This window comes from Pleurodeles waltl, chromosome 11 (genome assembly GCF_031143425.1).
Source record: "Pleurodeles waltl isolate 20211129_DDA chromosome 11, aPleWal1.hap1.20221129, whole genome shotgun sequence".
In the NCBI taxonomy this organism is placed as follows: domain Eukaryota; kingdom Metazoa; phylum Chordata; class Amphibia; order Caudata; family Salamandridae; genus Pleurodeles; species Pleurodeles waltl.
The window spans coordinates 363,788,114-363,806,252 of record NC_090450.1 but is presented as its reverse complement, the minus strand read 5'-3'; the positions used below and the strand labels follow the sequence as shown (position 1 = coordinate 363,806,252).

Sequence of the window (18,139 nt, the reverse complement as noted above, 5' to 3'; positions counted from 1 at the left end):
CCAGGAGATCGCCCCTTGGAGGAGGAGACTGAGGGGGCACTCATCAACAGAGAGAGTCCATGCAGAAGCAGGAAGCACCTGCAGAAGCACTTGGACAGGCGTTCAAGAAATCTGAGCACAGCAGTCATCTCAACACAACAAAAGAGGGTCCCACAAAGCTGTGGTCAACTCAGCGAGTTGAGCAATGCAAGATGGAGTGCTGGGGACCTGGGCTGTGCTGTGCATGAAGGAATCCTTGCAAAAGTGCACAGAAGCCCTAGCAGCTGCAGATCCTGCAGTACACAGGATTTCTGTCTGGCGTGGGGAGGCAAGGACTTACCTCCACCAAATTTGGACAGAAGGATCACTGGACTATCGGGGTCACTTAGATCCAGCTCCTGTGTTCCAGGGGCCACGCTCGTCTAGATGAGAAGGGACCCAGAGGACCGGTGATGCAGAAGTTTGATGCCTGCATTAGCAGGGGGGAGATTCCGTTGACCTACTGGAGATTTCTTCTTGGCTTCCAGTGTAGGGTGAAGACAGACAGCCCTCAGAGCATGCACCACCAGGAAACAGTCGAGAAAGCCGGCAGGATTAAGCGCTACAATGTTGCTCGTAGTCATCTTACTACTTTGTTGTGGTTTTTCAGGCATCCTGGAGCAGTCAGCAGTCGATCCTTGGAAGAAGTTGAAGAGAGAGATGCAGAGGAACTCTGGTGAGCTCTTGCATTCGTTATCTGAAGAGAAACCCACAGGAGAGACCCTAAATAGCCCTCAGAGGAGGACTGACTACCTAACCAGGTAAGAGCCTATCAGGAGGGGTCTCTGACGTCACCTACTGGCACTGGCCACTCCGAGGTCTCCATTGTGCCTTCACACCTCTGCATTCAAGTTGGCAGAGGTCTGGGACACACTGGAGGAGCTCTGGGCACCACCCCTGGGGTGGTGATGGACAGGGAAGTGGTCACTCCCCTTTCCTTTGTCAAGTTTCACACCAGAGCAGGGGCTGGGGGATACCTGAATTGGTGTAGATCTGTGACCTTCAAAGCATTTCCAGAGGCTGGGGGAGGCTACTCCTCCCCAGCCCTTAACACCTATTTCCAAAGGGAGAGGGTGTAACACCTTCTCTCAGAGGAGATCCTTTGTTCTGCCTTCCTGGGACTGGCCTGCTCAGACCCCAGGAGGGCAGAAACCTGTCTGAGGGTTGGCAGCAGTTGTAGCTGCAGAGAAAACCCCAGAGAGCTAGTTTGGTAGTACCCGGGGTCCATGCTGGAGACCCGGGGATGCATGGGATTGGCACCCCAATACCAGATTTGGCTTGGGGGGACAATTCCATGATCTTAGACATGTTACATGGCCATGTTCGGAGTTACCATTGTGAAGCTACATATAGGTATTGACCTATATGTAGTGCACGCGTGTAATGGTGTCCCTGCACTCACAAAGTCTGGGGAAATTGACCTGAACAATGTGGGGGCACCTTGGCTAGTGCCAGGGTGCACTCACACTAAGTAACTTTGCACCTAACCTTCACTAAGTGAGGGTTAGATATATAGGTGACTTATAAGTTACGTAAGTGCAGTGTAAAATGGCTGTGAAATAACGTGGACATTAATTCACTCAGGCTGCAGTGGCAGTCCTGTGTAAGAATTGTCTGAGCTCCCTATGGGTGGCAAAAGAAATGCTGCAGCCCATAGGGACCTCCTGGAACCCCAATACCCTGTGTACCCAGGTACCATATACCGGGGAATTATAAGGGTGTTCCAGTGTGCCAATCAGAATTGGTGAAAATGGTCAGTAGCCTGCAGTGACAATTTAAAAAGCAGAGAGAGCATAAACACTGAGGTTCTGGTTAGCAGAGCCTCAGTGATACAGTTAGGCACCACATAGGAGCACATATAGGCCACAAACTATGAGCACTGGGGTCCTGGCTAGCAGGATCCCAGTCACACAGGCAAAAACAAGCTGACATACAAGTAAAAATGGGGGTAACATGCCAGGCAAGATGGTACTTTCCTATATATATATATATATATATATACACACACACACACATATATGTACATTTCTCAACAGACTTTACATTTGTTATATGTATTGTCTTAGAAATACGGCATTACTCTTGATATAATCATGCTGTGGTACTGTGAACTAAGCCAATGAGTTTGGGCAGCAGTGGGATGTCCGGACTATATTCAGAACTCCCCTCTCGCCAGAGGTGTATTTGTAAAGGAACCTACCTTCGCAGCAAGTTCCTTCTGTCTGTCACTAGGGCTGTCAGCGGATACGTTCTTTTCATCCATGACACCTTCTCCAGAAAGCCGGTCAGAGAAGGACGAGGAGCTATGGGAGTCAGAGTCTTCACTAAAACAAGGGGACAAAAGGTCATTGCCCAATCGCATGGTGCTTCCAAGCTTCTCGCGGAGCAGCAGGTAATGTCTTGTCTTTTCCACCTGAAAAAGAGCAGAAGTGGTGATGAAGTTTGCCCGGTCTTTAGCTTTTTAATGATGCTCTTTTAACTCAGTTTTGTACGCTGTACTGTTTCTGAGGCTGCCAGAGAATAAGAATAAAAAATGTCAAAGTTACAATCCATTTGTTCAATCTGTTTTCTTGGGTTCTTAATCAACTGAGTTTACTATTTCCAGTGCTGAACCTGCTTCCTTCTCTTTACCACTTTGTGTATGACATGCCTTTAGAGCCTGAAAATGACCTGATACATTTCCCATATTGTGTAAAATGTATGGTTGCAGGCAGTCTGTTGATTGTGCAGGTGACCCAGTGTGTAATCAATTTAGCTACGTGTGTCGGATGCATCTAGCCTGAATTCTGATCTATTTTACACTGCATTACATGTTTTGTGAAATCCTAGGGGACGCAATATGTGACCTTGTCAGTGAATTTCAAAACAAATAAAAATGCTTCTGAGAAGTCACCACAGCCTGAAAGACAAACGTGAGATCTTCCCAATCTGCTGAAAACGTCTTTATTTCATACCTGTTTCTTCCATTAGTTTAGTTATATTTATTAGCCTTACCTATGAGTTTCTCAATTACTGTGACAGAAATGACGCAAACAAAACCAGCCATTTGTATCCACTAAAACACGTTAACCATCCCTCTCTCACCAATTTATTAACCACCGACGATAGGATGTTTCTGATAGAAATATTGCTGCTGCCTTATAAAGAAATGTCTCCAATTATTGTACAGTTTCCTGTGTGGCTAGCAGGGGCTGTATTATACGAGTGACCTGGGGGCACAATGGGCATGTGCGCCCGATCGGCGTGTCCCCAGGGCACTTTGGTATTACAGAAAAGGCCGAAGACAGTTGTGCGGCCCTTTCTGTAATACAGATAGCACTGGCACAAATATAGCACCAGCGCTATTACCAGAGGGTGTTTCCTCATTTGCATGAGGGCGTGGTCCCATGCAAATGAGGGAATCCCTTTGGCTTTGCGTCTGGACCATATTATAGACGTCGGTGCAAAGGCGAAGAAGCTGCCAGGAGGCGCACTGTCAGTATGCCCCTGATGGCAGTCACCTGGAGGGGGGAAAAGGGGTCCTATGGAACCCTGAGACATCCCCTTGCAGGCAGGTGCACTCACTGCACCCACCTGCAAGGGGATCTCTAATCCCCCTTAAAAGTGCAGGCGGGTTGCCGCCTGCACAGTGGAACAGGAAGCGGCTGCTTTAACTGCTCTATGTCATGGATATAATGGTTACGTCCTCAGAAGCGGTTGCGCTGTGCTGAGGACATAACCATTATGTCCTGGCACCGACCCACAGGGGAAGCGCTAGCGCTCCCCACCATTGGTCGCCCCGCCCCACATCTCCCTGGCAGGGATGGCAACGGAAGTGCTTCCGCTGCCCCCCAGGACTCCCACACGGCATCTAATGATGTCAGCGCACATGCGCACTGACGTCATTTGAGGTCGCTCCGACACTGGAAGCAATTTGCTTCCAGCGCATTGTAGGAGAAACCGGTGAGTTTCTCCTCGAGGAGTGGGGTCAGGGAGAACAAAGCATCATTGTGGGAAAGAAAAGGGTTTTCCTTTCCTCCAATGTATCTTTGAGCATTCCTGCTGCGATCATGCAGCAGGAATGCCCACTAGACAGCAGGGATTTTGTTATTTTTAAAAGGGCCACACCCCGTTGAGGGCACATTACTTTTGGCTGTTTCTGCCCCCCTTGGGAAAAGATTGGTCTGTTTATGTTAGGCCCACCTGCCCCCAAGGTGGGTAGAAAGCCCACTAGACACCAGGGAAGATTTTTTTTTCTTTTAAAGAGGGTGGGGTTATGGACATGCCCCCACCCTGAATAAATGGAACAAAGTCTTTCTGCCCCCGTGGGGGCAGATGGGGTAATTACCACTGATCTGTCCCGGGGGGACAGAAAGCCCACTAGAAGCCAGGGAATTGATAAACAAATAGAGGGGTGGGGGATGCTAACCACTATGGGCATGGTTATGCTGAAGGAGATAGCAGTCTTTTAGCCTCTCTGCAAACTAAAGCACCTCATCCCAATGGCAAGCAGGAGGACATTTGACTCTTTTGGGTTTTGATTCCACATATCGGCCAAGAGAGCTTGGCTAACATCCAATATCGTCTCACTTGCAATGGTGAGCGGCTGCACTTTTTGGACTTTGGTATGCTGCCACCTGGAAAAACCTACCAGAACCAGACATATCTGAAGACGAAACATATGGGTGAGTCCAGGCTGGTGTGCTTCACATGCACCCCACAGCATTTTCTTACCCACAATGCCCTGCAAACATCCAACTTTGCCTGAAATCAAGCATTTTCCCAAGATTTCTGTGATGGAACCTTCTGGAATCTACAGGAATCCATAAAATACCTACCACCCAGCATTGTTGCATCTTTATCAATAAAACTTCTGCCCCACTTGTGTGGGTGCCGAAAGCAGAGCCAACCTAAAAATGTTTGAAAAAAAACTGTCCTTTTGGACCTGCTTTGTTTCCCCCTCAAATTCTACATGGTTTTGGCCCTTTCCTGTCACAGGCACTTGGCTCACCTACACAAGTGAAGTATCATTTTTATCATTTGTGCCAGTGCGGTGATTGCACACAGAAATGTGAGGAAAATGTGATTTTGAAGCTAAATGTGAGGTTTGAAGGGGATTCTGGGTAAGAAAACGCAGTGGGATCCACGCAATCACACCTCCCTGGACTCCCTTGGGTGTCTAGTTTTCAGAAATGTCTGAGTTTGGTATGTTTCCCTAGATGACTGCCGAGCACATGACCAAAAACGCAGGTGCCCCCCTTACAACAAAAAGTAGTGTAATGAATTTTGATGTGTCCATGTTGTGTTATGGGCCCTTCCCTGTAGCAGGCACTACACCTATCCACACAAGTGAGGCACCAGTTTTATCAAGAGACTTGGGGGAACTCTGGATGGAAGGAAGTTTGTGGCTCCCGTCAGATTACAGAACTTTACAGCACGTAATGTGAGGAAAACATGTTTTTTTTAGGTTAACAAGGTATTCTGAATAACAGAATCTGGTGAGAGCCACACAAGTCACCCCATCCTGACTTCCGCTGGGTGTCTAGTTTCGAAAAAATGTACAAGTTTGAAGGTTTCCCTAAGTGCCGGCTCAGCTAGAGCCCAAAATTTACAGCTAGGCACTTTGCAAAAAGCATGTTCAGTGTGAAAATGTGATGTCTCCATGTTGCGTTTTGGGGCATTTCCTGTTGCAGGCACCAGGCCTACTGTAGGAGGCTGGCCTGGCTAATAGTGGGTACCTTGTGGTACTTACACCATGTGCCTGGTCCAGTTATCCCTTATTAGTAGATTAGAAGTGGTCTAGCAGTTTAGGCTGATAGAGGTAGCTATAGAGGAGCTGAACTAGGAGACATGCAAAGCTCCTACTATACCACTTATATCATATAGTACTATATCATGGAAAACACAATACTCAGAGTTACTAAAATTAAAGGTACTTTATTTTAGTGACAATGTGCCAAAAATATCTCAGAGGATATACTCCCTTAGGAGGTAAGTAATATACACCAAATATACACACAAGCCAAAATCAGGTAAGTAAACAGTTAGAAAGGTAGTGCAAACACTGTAGAATACAATAGGATGCAATAGGACACAATAGGCCTAGGGGCAACACAAACCATAAACTCCAAAAGTGGAATGCGAACCACAAATGGACCCCAGGCCTAGTGTAGTGTGTAGAGGGTCACTGGGAGTGTAAGAAAACACTAAGGGTGACCAAGATACCTCACCCCAAGACCCTGAAAAGTAGGAGTAAAGTTACCCTACTACCCCAGAAAGACAGTAAAGTTGAGATAAGGGATTATGCAAGGACAACAACTGACTGCAAAATACTGAAGACGGATTCCTGGACCTGAGGACCTGTAAAGGAAGGGGACCAAGTCCAAGAGTCATGCAAGTGTCCAGAGGGGCAGGAACCCACTAAACCCCGGGTGGAAGAAGCCGAAGATTCTGCAACAACGGAAGGCGCCAGGAACTTCTCCTTTGGTCAAAAGATGTCCCATGGCGTGCTGGAGGATGCAGAGTTGTTTCCACGCAGAAAGACCGCAAACAAGCCTTGCTAGCTGCAAGAGTCGCGGTTGAGGATTTTGGGTGCTGCCAGGGCCCAGGAAGGACCAGGAGGTCGCCCCTTAGAGGAGGAGACAGAGGGGGCGCTCAGCAACACAGAGAGCCCACGCAGAAGCAGGCAGCACCCACAGAAGCACCTGAACAGGCACTTAGAAGATCTGAGGACAATGGTCGACTCAGAGCCACAAAAGAGGGTCCCACGATGTCGGAGTCCAACTTAGCGAGTTGGGCAATGCAGGACTGTAGGAGGCTGGCCTGGCTTGTAGTGGGTACCAGAGGTACTTACACCTTGTGCCAGGTACAGTTATCCCTTATTAGTGTAGAAGAGGTGTCTCTAGCAGCTTAGACTGATTGAAGGTAGCTATGGCAAAGCAGCTTAGGCTGAACTAGGAGACATGCAAAGCTCCTACTATACCACTTATATCATATGCAAAATATCATAAGAAAACACAATACACAGAGTTACTAAAAATAAAGGTACCTGTGCACTGCAGGATGGAGTGCTGGGGACCCAGGCTAGGCCGTCCACGTAGGAAATCCTGGAAGAGTGCACAGGAGCCGGAACAGCTGCAAATCACGCGGTGCACAGTTTTGCAGTCTAGCGTGGGGAGGCAAGGACTTACCTCCACCAAACTTGGACTGAAGAGTCACTGGACTGTGGGAGTCACTTGGACAGAGTTGCTGTGTTCCAGGACCACGCTCGTCAGGATGAGAGGGGACCCAGAGGACCAGTGATGCAGTCTTTTGGTGCCTGCATTAGCAGGGGGAAGATTCCGTCGACCCACGGGAGATTTCTTTGGAGCTTCTGGTGCAGGGTGAAGGCAGGCTACCCCCAGAGCATGCACCACCAGGAAACAGTCAAGAAAGCTGGCAGGATTAGGTGCTATAATGTTGGTGGTAGTCATCTTGCTACTTTGTTGCAGTTTTGCAGGCGTCCTGGAGCAGTCAGTGGTCGATCCTTTGGTAGAAGGTGAAGAGTGAGATGCAGAGGAGCTCTGGTGAGCTCTTGCATTCGTTATCTGAAGAATTCCCCAAAGCACAGACCCTAAATAGCCAGAAAAGGAGGTTTGGCTACCAGGCTAGGAGGATTGGCTACCAAGAGAGGTAAGAGCCTATCAGAAGGAGCCTCTGGCGTCACCTGCTGGCACTGGCCACTCAGAGCAGTACAGTGTGCCCCCAACACCTCTGTATACATGATGGCAGAGGTCTGGGACACACTGGAGGAGCTCTGGGCACCTCCCCTGGGAGGTACTGGTCAGGGGAGTGGTCACTCCCCTTTCCTTTGTCCAGTTTTGCGCCAGAGCAAGGCTGGGGGATCCCTGAACCGGTGTAGACTGGCTTATGCAGAGATGGGCACCATCTGTGCCCATCAAAGCATTTTCAGAGGCTGGGAGAGGCTACTCCTCCCCAGCCCTTCACACCTATTTCCAAAGGGAGAGGGTGTAATACCCTCTCTCAGAGGAAATCCTTTGTTCTGCCTTCCTGGGCCAGGGCTGCCTGGACCCCAGGAGGGCAGAAACCTGTCTGAGGGGTTGGCAGCAGCAGCAGCTGCAGTGGAGACCCCGGAAAGGCAGTTTGGCAGTACCCGGGTTCTGTGCTAGAGACCCGGGGGATCATGGAATTGTCCCCCCAATACCAGAATGGTATTGGGTTGACAATTCCATGATCTTAGACATGTTACATGGCCATGTTCGGAGTTACCATTGTGACGCTATACATAGGTAGTGACCTATGTATAGTGCACACGTGTAATGGTGTCCCCGCACTCACAAAGTCCAGGGAATTTTCCCTGAACGATGTGCGGGCACCTTGACTAGTGCCAGGGTGCCCACACACTAAGTAACTTTGCACCCAACCTTCACCAGGTGGAGGTTAGACATATAGGTGACTTATAAGTTACTTATGTGCAGTGGTAAATGGCTGTGAAATAACGTGCAAGTTATTTCACGCAGGCTGCAGTGGCAGGCCTGTGTAAGAATTGTCAGAGCTCCCTATGGGTGGCAAAAGAAATGCTGCAGCCCATAGGGATCTCCTGGATCTCCAATACCCTGAGTACCTCAGTACCATATACAAGGGAATTATATGGGTGTACCAGTATGCCAATGTGAATTGGTAAATTTAGTCACTAGCCTGTTAGTGACAATTTGTAAAGCAGAGAGAGCATAACCACTGAGGTTCTGGCTAGCAGAGCCTCAGTGAGACAGTTAGGCATCACACAGGGAACACATACAGGGCACATACTTATGAGCACTGGGGCCCTGTCTGACAGGGTCCCAGTGACAAATAGACTAAAACAACATATATACAGTGAAATATGGGGGTAACATGCCAGGCAAGATGGTACTTTCCTACAAGGACGGAGTGCTGGGGACCGGGGCTAGGCTGTGCACAAAGGAAGTCTTGCAAAAGTGCACAGAAGCCCGAGCAGCTGCAGTTCACGCAGTACACAGGATTACTCTCTGGCGTGGGGAGGCAAGGACTTACCTCCACCAAATTTGGGCAGAATGGCCACTGGACTGTCGAAGACACTTGGACCCAGCTCCTGTGTCCCAGGGACCAATGTCATCAGGACGAGAGGGGATCCAGAGGACTGGTGATGCAGAAGTTTGGTGCCTGCGTTAGCAGGGGGGAAGATTCCGTCGACCCACAGGAGATTTCTTCTTGGCTTCCAGTGCAGGGTGAAGGCAGACAGCCCTCATAGCATTCACCACTAGGAAACAGTTGAGAAAGCCGGCAGGATGAGGAGCTACAATGTTGCTGGTAGTCTTCTTGCTACTTTGTTGCGGTTATGCAGGCGTCCAATTTTACACAACACATTTTATGAATGGGAAAACTGCACACACTGCTCCAACCAGGCAAATCCGTCTCCCCTATACTACCAATGCTCTTAAGTAATGCACAAACATATTGGAAGCAGGCTCTGAAATATACAACACCTCCCTACCCATATGCACCAAGCATACCGCTAAGGGGACTAATGATGCCATCAGGATTACTCACATCTACTAGACTGGGGCCCCGAGAATCAGTGAGTATCCAGACAATGGGTGACATGTTTCTTGAAGGGAAGCTTGCTACGCATCAAGACCTAGTACATGCACATGATTTGCCAATTTCATTCTTGCTCATCCACGCCAATGTTACTTGTAATATTCGCAAGCACTGGGCACCACTGGGGGTGGAACTGGAAACACATTCTTTTGTGCATACAGTATCTGAGATAGGCACTGGCTGCATCCTCGTGAAGTAGCTTTATAGAGGACTCCATATACATATTTCTTTATCTCCCCTCTGGGCTCTATGGGAAGATGATTTAGGCTCTTCATTGAACGACAAAAAATGGCACTTCATTCTTGAGTACCCCACCCATTTCTGCGCAATTGCCAAATCAAATGTATCCAATTTACATTAATACACAGAGCCTACTTGACACCACTCAAGATACACAAGAGCTACCCAGCAGCGCCATCTGGATGCCCCAGGTGCCATGCCGATTCCACAGACCTAATACATATGCTATGGTGATGATCCTCTTTGCGGGCCTATTGGGGAGATGTACGTGCAGCTCTTGCTGATGTGGTGGGGGCTCCTCATTGGACCTAAATGGAACATTGCCTATTAGGATTCTACCTACGCCCTAAAACCTCCCAGGTTCTGACCCGATTTGTGGATCTTGCACAGTTACTAACTAAACGTCAAATCACCAGGTGGTGGAAGTCTCCTCGGGCCGCCTTGGTGATTGGCTGGCATGAGGAAGTCATACTATGGGGCACGAATGAGGGAAAGGCCCTATGTGTCAGGAGGAATATCGTGGTCTCAGAAAGCGACCTATAGCCATGGAGTGAAATGTGCTTCTTGAGCCATTTTGGTCCCAAGCAGAAGAGAACTGAACATTCCCCCCAAATAGCCCAGGACCCACTCACATCTTGAGCCTCCACATGGCAAGCCACTGCACTCCTACCGCATAACCAAGCTGGTCATTCTACTTGGTGAGAATATGATTTCATGTGGACCATTTAAGGGTCCCCCTCCGCCTCCCTTCTTCAGGCCCCTTCACATAACTACACACCTGTTGTATTGAAAATAATTGTGTTTGACCACTGACTTTGTGTTTCACCACTGTGCATATTAGTTGTTCATTGTTCACCAGTAGCACATTACATGTTGTATTCAGTTTAGCTGCCTATTGGCTTTAACATGGCATTAGACATTCAGGTTAGCTGCCTATTGGCTTTAACGTGGCATTTGTCATTACATTTTTATATTCAGGTTAGCTGCCTATTGGCTTTATGGTGGCGTTAGACATTGCAGTTGAGACATTGCAGATGAGCTGTGTTTTTTCACATGGTAAACCAAGCTGTGTCTTTTTTTCTGTATTTTGTTCTCACCGAACCCTAGCATGATAAGGGAGTGCATATTTTGTGTTTTTTTTACCCTCTAGTCAGCCTTGAGAAGGAACGGGCCTTGGAGACCTGGCCAACCTCCAACGCTTGTTTTTTTCCCAACTCTGACCTACAGTAGCCAGCATTTCTTTTTATAATTCTCCTCTAAGGGGGAGGGCTTTCTAGAAAGTTCTCTATTCAAAGAGATAAAAAAGATGACTCTGTTCAGTAGCGTGGAATTCTGAGACTTCAGTCAAGAGCGGCCACCAGCCACCTGGCGTGTCCCGTGGGAGTGGAAAATCTCGTTCTCGCAGTTGAACAGGAGTCGTTCTTGTTGCTGGCATGAGAAAGATGAAGCATTTGGTGGGCCCTACTACGGTGATGAATTTTAACTTTTATTCTTTGCTTTGAAGTTATGCTATAATATAATCACATATATTTGCTGTGTACATTGCAATTGAGAATCACTTTGATATATTTTCCTTTCATTGCTGTGACTATTTTTAATCGTGTGCCTCCAACCTACTAATCTCCTCTCTCAGGAAACTTGTGGTGAAGTAATAATAAATGTCTTCTTTAAACTAAGAAGTGCATTCCAGAGATTGTTTTCAGCTCAGTCATTAGTGAAAGCAAAACACCTGTCCTTATTGTATGCACAGAAAACTGGTTGGGGTTAGGGGGGTGGTATGTTCCTGTAACCATTTTTTTCTCTTTGACATTTTCTTCCTTGAAAAATATACTTATTTTTGGTAATATGGGATCTGATTTATTGGCTATGTAAAGCTAATGCTTTAAACATTCATCTCTATAATTATGCACCTTACATATTACATAAATTTTAGAAATGTGACAGCTACTGTGATTGTCACTAATTTGGAATTTTATGTGATATCTCCTTTTTTCTTGAATCATGAACAAAATCAATAACATTTGTTTTGAAAAAAACAAGGAGAAAGCAGTGACAACAAGGTAAAAGTAATGAGAAGGCACACACAAAAACAGGTAAAAAGGATGGGAAAAACAGTGAAAATGGGGGGAAATAAAGGAGCTGGCACACAAAAATTGGGGAAAAGCAAGGAGAACAGTGAACACGAGGGGAAACAAGGAAAAGGCACTCAAAAAACGAGGGGAAAGCAAGGAGAGAGCAGTGAAAATTAAGGAAAAGCAAGGAAAAGGCACACAAAAAACAAGTAAAAAGCAAGGAGAAAGCAGTGAAAATGGGGGAAAAGCAAGGGGTGGACACACAACAAGAGTCTATAAAGCAAGGAGAAAGCAGTGAGAACGAGAGAAAAGCAAGGAGAAGGCACTCAAAAAATGAGGGGAAAAGCAAGGAGAAGACAGGAGCAAGAGCAATGAAGAAGCGCCGGGAGAGCTGGGCCAGGAACCTGGGATCTTTATTTCTACTTGTTAGTTCCTCTTTCTATTACATGATGCATCCTGCATCACATATAGAAAGAGGAATATGCCTCTTAGGGTTCTTTTGTGCAGGAAGGCATCCTTTTTTGCACAAAAATAACACTGCCTGTAATGCAGGCACCTTTGCAGCATGGCCCAAGGGTGCCTGCATTGTTGCTAGCGGTACATAGTGCACCAGACTAGGAGACAGTAGAAGTGCACCGCATCTTAGTAGATATGGCACGTTTCCGCTCTCTATTTTTCATGCAACGCAGCAAGTTGCTTTGCTATTTTGTGGAAAATATTAATAAACCTGCACCTTCAAATGCACGCTACCATAATTGGCGGGTGCACTGTTGCAAAATGTTTCATAATGATTAAGGGGGTCATTCTGACCTCGGCGGTAAAAGGCGCTTACCGCCGGTCAGAATACCACCATAACACCGCCGCGGCCGCGGTAAACCACCACGGTCATTCTGACCCGCAACTGCCAAGCCGCCAAAAACCCGACATCCACAAAAGTCCGCCACACCAAAGGTCAGCGCAAAAATTGCGATGAACAAACCTCCACCGTCACGCCAACAGAAATACGCCCATACCATTCCGACCCACAAATCCACGCGGCGGTCTTTCAAACGCGGTATTCCATTGGCGGTACACACCGCCGCGCTCAAAATACACACACACATAGAAAACTCAGCCACATTGGTCAGTTTGAAATACACACACCTGATACACATACTAACACCACTCCCACACACCCAACACAATATAAAACACACACCCACATCACCCACAAGCCCCTACGACCCAAAATTATTGACGAAGGCTAGAGAGAGAGCACAGAATAGACAATCCCACAACACAGAGGCACACAACACCATCACCCACACAGAACCCACGCACCAAACACCACACACCACCACACGCACCACACTCATCACCACAAACGCCACCCCACACCTCAACCACACCACCCCATGGCACCCCAAAGACACCCCAGGTTCAGTGACGCCGAACTCAGGGTCATGGTGGAGGAAATAGTCTGTGTAGAGCCCCAGCTCTTCGGGGCACAGGTGCAGCACACCACAATTGCCAGGAAGATGGAGCTATGGCAAAGGATAGTGGACAGGGTTAACGCGGTGGGACAGCATCCACGCAATCGGGAGGACATCAGGAAGAGATGGAACGACCTACGGGGGAAGGTGCGTTCCATGGTATCAAGGCACAACATTGCGGTGCAGAAGACTGGCGGCGGACCCCCACCTACTCCCCCCGAATTTACCGCATGGGAGGAGGAAGTCTTGCACATCCTGCATCCTGAGGGCCTTGCAGGAGTAGGCGGAGGAATGGACTCTGGTAAGTAAAATCTTCACTACTGCTTCCCACCCCCACCCCACCTGCAGGCCAAATCATACCCCCACCCTCCCCCCCACCCCCATCACACCAACACCTAGCAAAAGGCTCACCATCACAACCCACCCATCCCAACACCAAGCCCTGCATGCGACCACAAAGCATGGACACCCATCACCAAAGCATGCCCACTGCACACACACATCACCCCCACAAGCCACCCTCACAAAAGCCCCCACAAGGGAATGCCTGCACTTGGGTACACGGACACCCACCCATCACACGAAATGCCACACACAGAAGCAATAACCATACCTTTATACCCATGCAGGACCCGAACGCCACCACACCGCCACGGAGGGTCCAGAGATGTCCATCCCACCCCCAGAAGAGGCCCCCAGCGATGACAGCAGCTCTGTCTCCCTGGAGCCAGATGACCAGCCCGGCCCATCGGGGACCTCTGGACAGTCGGTTCCCCACAGACAGCCACAGGCTACACCAGACCCAACCCCCTCTGGGAACACCAGCACAGCTCCCACCCAGCGGGCCCATGCCTCTGTCTCCAGGACACATAAATCAGCGGTGTGTCCACCACTACAGGGCACCCAGGTTGACCCACCACCACAACAACAACAGGGACCTGGGGGCAGTGGTAGTGGGCACACCGTCCAGGGGACAGAGGCCCAGGAACACAGGGGAACTGGGAGGGCTGCTGTGCGACAGGGGGGGGACAGGCCCGGGGAACCAACTCTCCAAGAGGCCCTCTCCTCCATCATGGGAGCATACCACCGCTCCCAGGAGATGATGGCGACGGTACTGGCCCGGTTCCAGGAGATCCAGGAACTGCAGGAGGAACGGTACATGGGGTTCAGGGAGGAACTGAGGAACATCGGTTCCGCAATGGGGACCATCATCGTGGCCCTTACCCAGATCGTCACCACATTGCAGGACCATGTGGCACCCCAAAGGGCCCCTGTCACTAGCCCAGGCCAGGAACAGCCTACCACCTCCGCCGGCGCTAGTGGACAGGAGGCCCCCACACAACGACAGGCCTGCAGAAGAAGAACCACCCCGCAAGCGGAACCTGAGATCTCACAAGAAGACAGAGTAGGATTGCAAGACCCCCGCCAGCCTAAGATACCCCCTGATGTCAGCCCACTGTCCCACATTGTCACCCTGTCCAACCTTGAACTGCCCCTGCTCCATCCTTCCACAGGCATATGGACAATGCACCTGTGCGTCTGAGAACTGGACTCTGCCATCGACATTACTCCACCCCCACTCATCACCGTTTCCCAATCATGTACCTATATGTAGCACTTAAAATAAATCACTTATTGCACTTAAAATAACAGGAGTCTGCTTGTATTCGTAACAAATGTATTACACATAACGGTGCAATAATGTCCAGTTACTTTGTGATGACAACATACCAATTTCAATAAGCTTTAGTCCATAGGCAAACAAAGCTGAAGTCAGGCAGTGGGTCATACAGCTCTGAAAAGGGAAGGGAAAGTCACAAATCAGTTAACAGGAACTGGGGGGAAACACAGATAGTGCAGACGCATGAGGCCTTAAGTAAATGTAAAATGGCGTGGCTGATTCTTACCTGTGTGCTACTGAAAATATTGTTGTATGACTGTATCCCTGTTGTCCGTGTCGTCCCCGTCGTCTTCCTCCTCTTCACTCTCCACAGGCTCCACAGCTGCTACAACACCACCATCTGGACCATCCTCCTGCAGAAAAGGCACCTGGCGTCGCAAAGCAAGATTGTGAAGCATACAGCAGGCCACGATGATCTGGCACACCTTCTTTGGTGAGTACATTAGGGATCCCCCTGTCATATGCAGGCATCTAAACCTGGCCTTCAGGACCCCGAAGGTCCTTTCTATGATCCTCCTATTTCGCCCATGGGCCTCATTGTACCGTTCCTCTGCCCTGGTCCGGGGATTCCTCACTGGGGTCAGTAGCCACGACAGGTTGGGGTAACCAGAGTCACCAATTAGCCACACATGGTGTCTCTGTAGCTGTTCCATCACATAAGGGATGCTGCTATTTCGCATGACATACGCGTCATGCACTGACCCAGGGAACTTGCCATTTACATGGGAGATGTACTGGTCAGCCAAACAGACCACCTGGACATTCATCGAATGATAACTTTTTCTGTTTCTGTACACCTGCTCACTCTCTTTGGGGGGAACCAAAGCCACATGGGTCCCATCAATGGCACCAATGATGTTGGGGATATGTCCAAGGGCATAGAAATCACCCTCGACTGTAGCCAATTCGCCCACCTCGGGGAAAATAATGTAACTCCGCATGTATTTCATCAGGGCAGACAACACTCTGGACAAAACCTTAGAAAACATAGGCTGAGACATCCCAGATGATATGGCCACTGTTGTCTGAAAAGACCCACTTGCCAAAAAATGGAGTACTGACAGAACCTGCACCAGAGGGGGAATCCCTGTGGGTTGGCGGATGGGGGACATCAGGTCTGGCTCCAGCTGGGCACATAGTTCATGTATAGTTGCTCTGTCAAGCCTGTATGTAAGTATGATATGTCGTTCTTCCATTGTCGACAGGTCCACCAGCGGTCGGTACACGGGAGGATTCATCCTTCTCCTCACAAGTCCCGGCGGACGGTGCCTAGGAAGGACAACATGGAGCACAGAGTCAAGCAACCCACAGGTTCGTTCACACAGCTTGCACAGTACACGAATCGCTATGCATTGAAAGGCTTGTATTAGTGGCAATGCAAGGCCTAGGCCTGTGTGACGCAGTAGAAATCATGCCATGTGGGCCCTTGAAATGGCGGCTGCCTGACCTGTGAAGTGTGACAGTGGGATGTGAGGTCACTGCGCTGGCGTGGCACACCGTGGTGGTAGGCGGTCGAAGACCGCGGCGCAAAGCAGCATTGGTTAACATTGAACCCTATGTGTCTCAGGAGCCAATGACGATGTGCGCCGGCGGTCGCGGTACGCACTGCCGCGGGCGTGACCGCCATTTTCTATCTGATTAATCACTCGAGACCTGATCATCCACAGGAGAGGACCTATACTGCAAGTGCTGCTGTGACCTCGGTCTGGGAGATACAATGGATGCTGCGACTGGGGAAAGGGCCCCTGCCTTCACTTCCGAAGAATTGGAGAGACTTGTTGATGGGGTCCTCCCCCAGTATGCGCTACTCTACGGTCCTCCAGACCAACAGGTTAGTACACAGGGTGCACGTTGAATGGGCTATGCCTGTGTTGAGTGGGGTGTATGTAAGATGGTGGGGAGGGGAGCGAATGAGGAGTGCAAAGCACGAAAGATGAGAGCATGAGCCACATGGCAAGGTTGGGGAGGGGGGGGGGGCACTCACATTGACCAGGGAGAAAACTGATGCGATTTCCTTTACCACCCTGTCCATGTCACATAGGTGAGCGCCCATCAGAAGATCGACATTTGGCGTGCCATCGCCAAGGACGTCCGGGCCCTGGGGGTCCACAACAGACGGGACACCCACTGCCGAAAGAGGTGGGAGGACATCCGCCGCGGGACCAGAAAGACCGCCGAGTCTCTGCTGGGGATGGCCTCCCAACGTAGGAGGGGTGCCAGCTGCCAATTGACCCCCCTGATGTCCCGGATCCTGGCGGTGGCCTACCCCGATTTGGATGGGCGCGTGAGGACATCACAGCAGACACAAGGGGGTGAGTATCAGCACATTCTGCTATCTTTGCGCGCAGTGAAGGTGTCTGGGTGGGGGAGGAGGGCTGTGGCTATCTCCAGGCCAGGGCGCATTCTGTAGGCTAGGCCCCTCCGTTAGACACGGCCCTGTGCCCCCGCCCCCCACCTCTGTAGGGTGCCAAGTACAGCTATCCATGGTCCGGCCTCACCCATGTGTGCATTTGTCATCCATAGACCTGTAGGCCTAGTCACAATAACTGAGTAGTGTACCCCGATTGCGCGGCCTAGTTCAGGGGGCTTCTGTGTCTGTCCTCTCCGACAACGGTGTTGCCAATGCATGCACTCAACCTGTCTTCATTTCTCCCCCCCCCCATTTTCTCTGTCTTCCTGTTCATGTGTGCATTAGCATCATCAGGCGGAGGAGAAGTGGCATCGGCGCACGAGGGTGCTGCATCTCACATGGCCCCGGAGGGCCATACAACAGACTCCGAGTACACCAGTGAGACGGAGGGCGAGTGGAGCTCCACAACGGGGACCCGTGAAGACGTCAGCGACACCGACACGTCCTCGGAAGGGAGCTCCCTAGCGGTGGCGGCAACATCCGTGCCCACCGCCACAACAGGTACAGCCGCCACCCAGCGCACCAGCCCCGCCCTCCCAGCAGCCCCTCAGCCTTCGCTCCGTGCCCGCTCGGCCAGGAAGGCGGGCATCTCCTTCGCCCCAGGCACCTCAGGCCCTGCCCCAGTTACCCCTGCTGCCCTCAGTGAGGA

The 18,139-nt window shown here is 49.9% G+C and overlaps 1 protein-coding gene across 3 annotated transcripts in view; it reads right to left on the bottom strand.

The window, feature by feature from the left end:
- Nucleotides 1-18,139, bottom strand: part of KIF1A (kinesin family member 1A) — a 3,950,406-nt gene that overhangs the window by 997,285 nt on the left and 2,934,982 nt on the right. For all 3 annotated transcript variants that reach the window (XM_069213666.1, XM_069213667.1, XM_069213668.1), the window contains one exon: nt 2,219-2,431. In XM_069213666.1, coding sequence (XP_069069767.1) covers nt 2,219-2,431 — 213 coding nt within the window. The remainder of the gene's footprint in view (nt 1-2,218; nt 2,432-18,139) is intronic.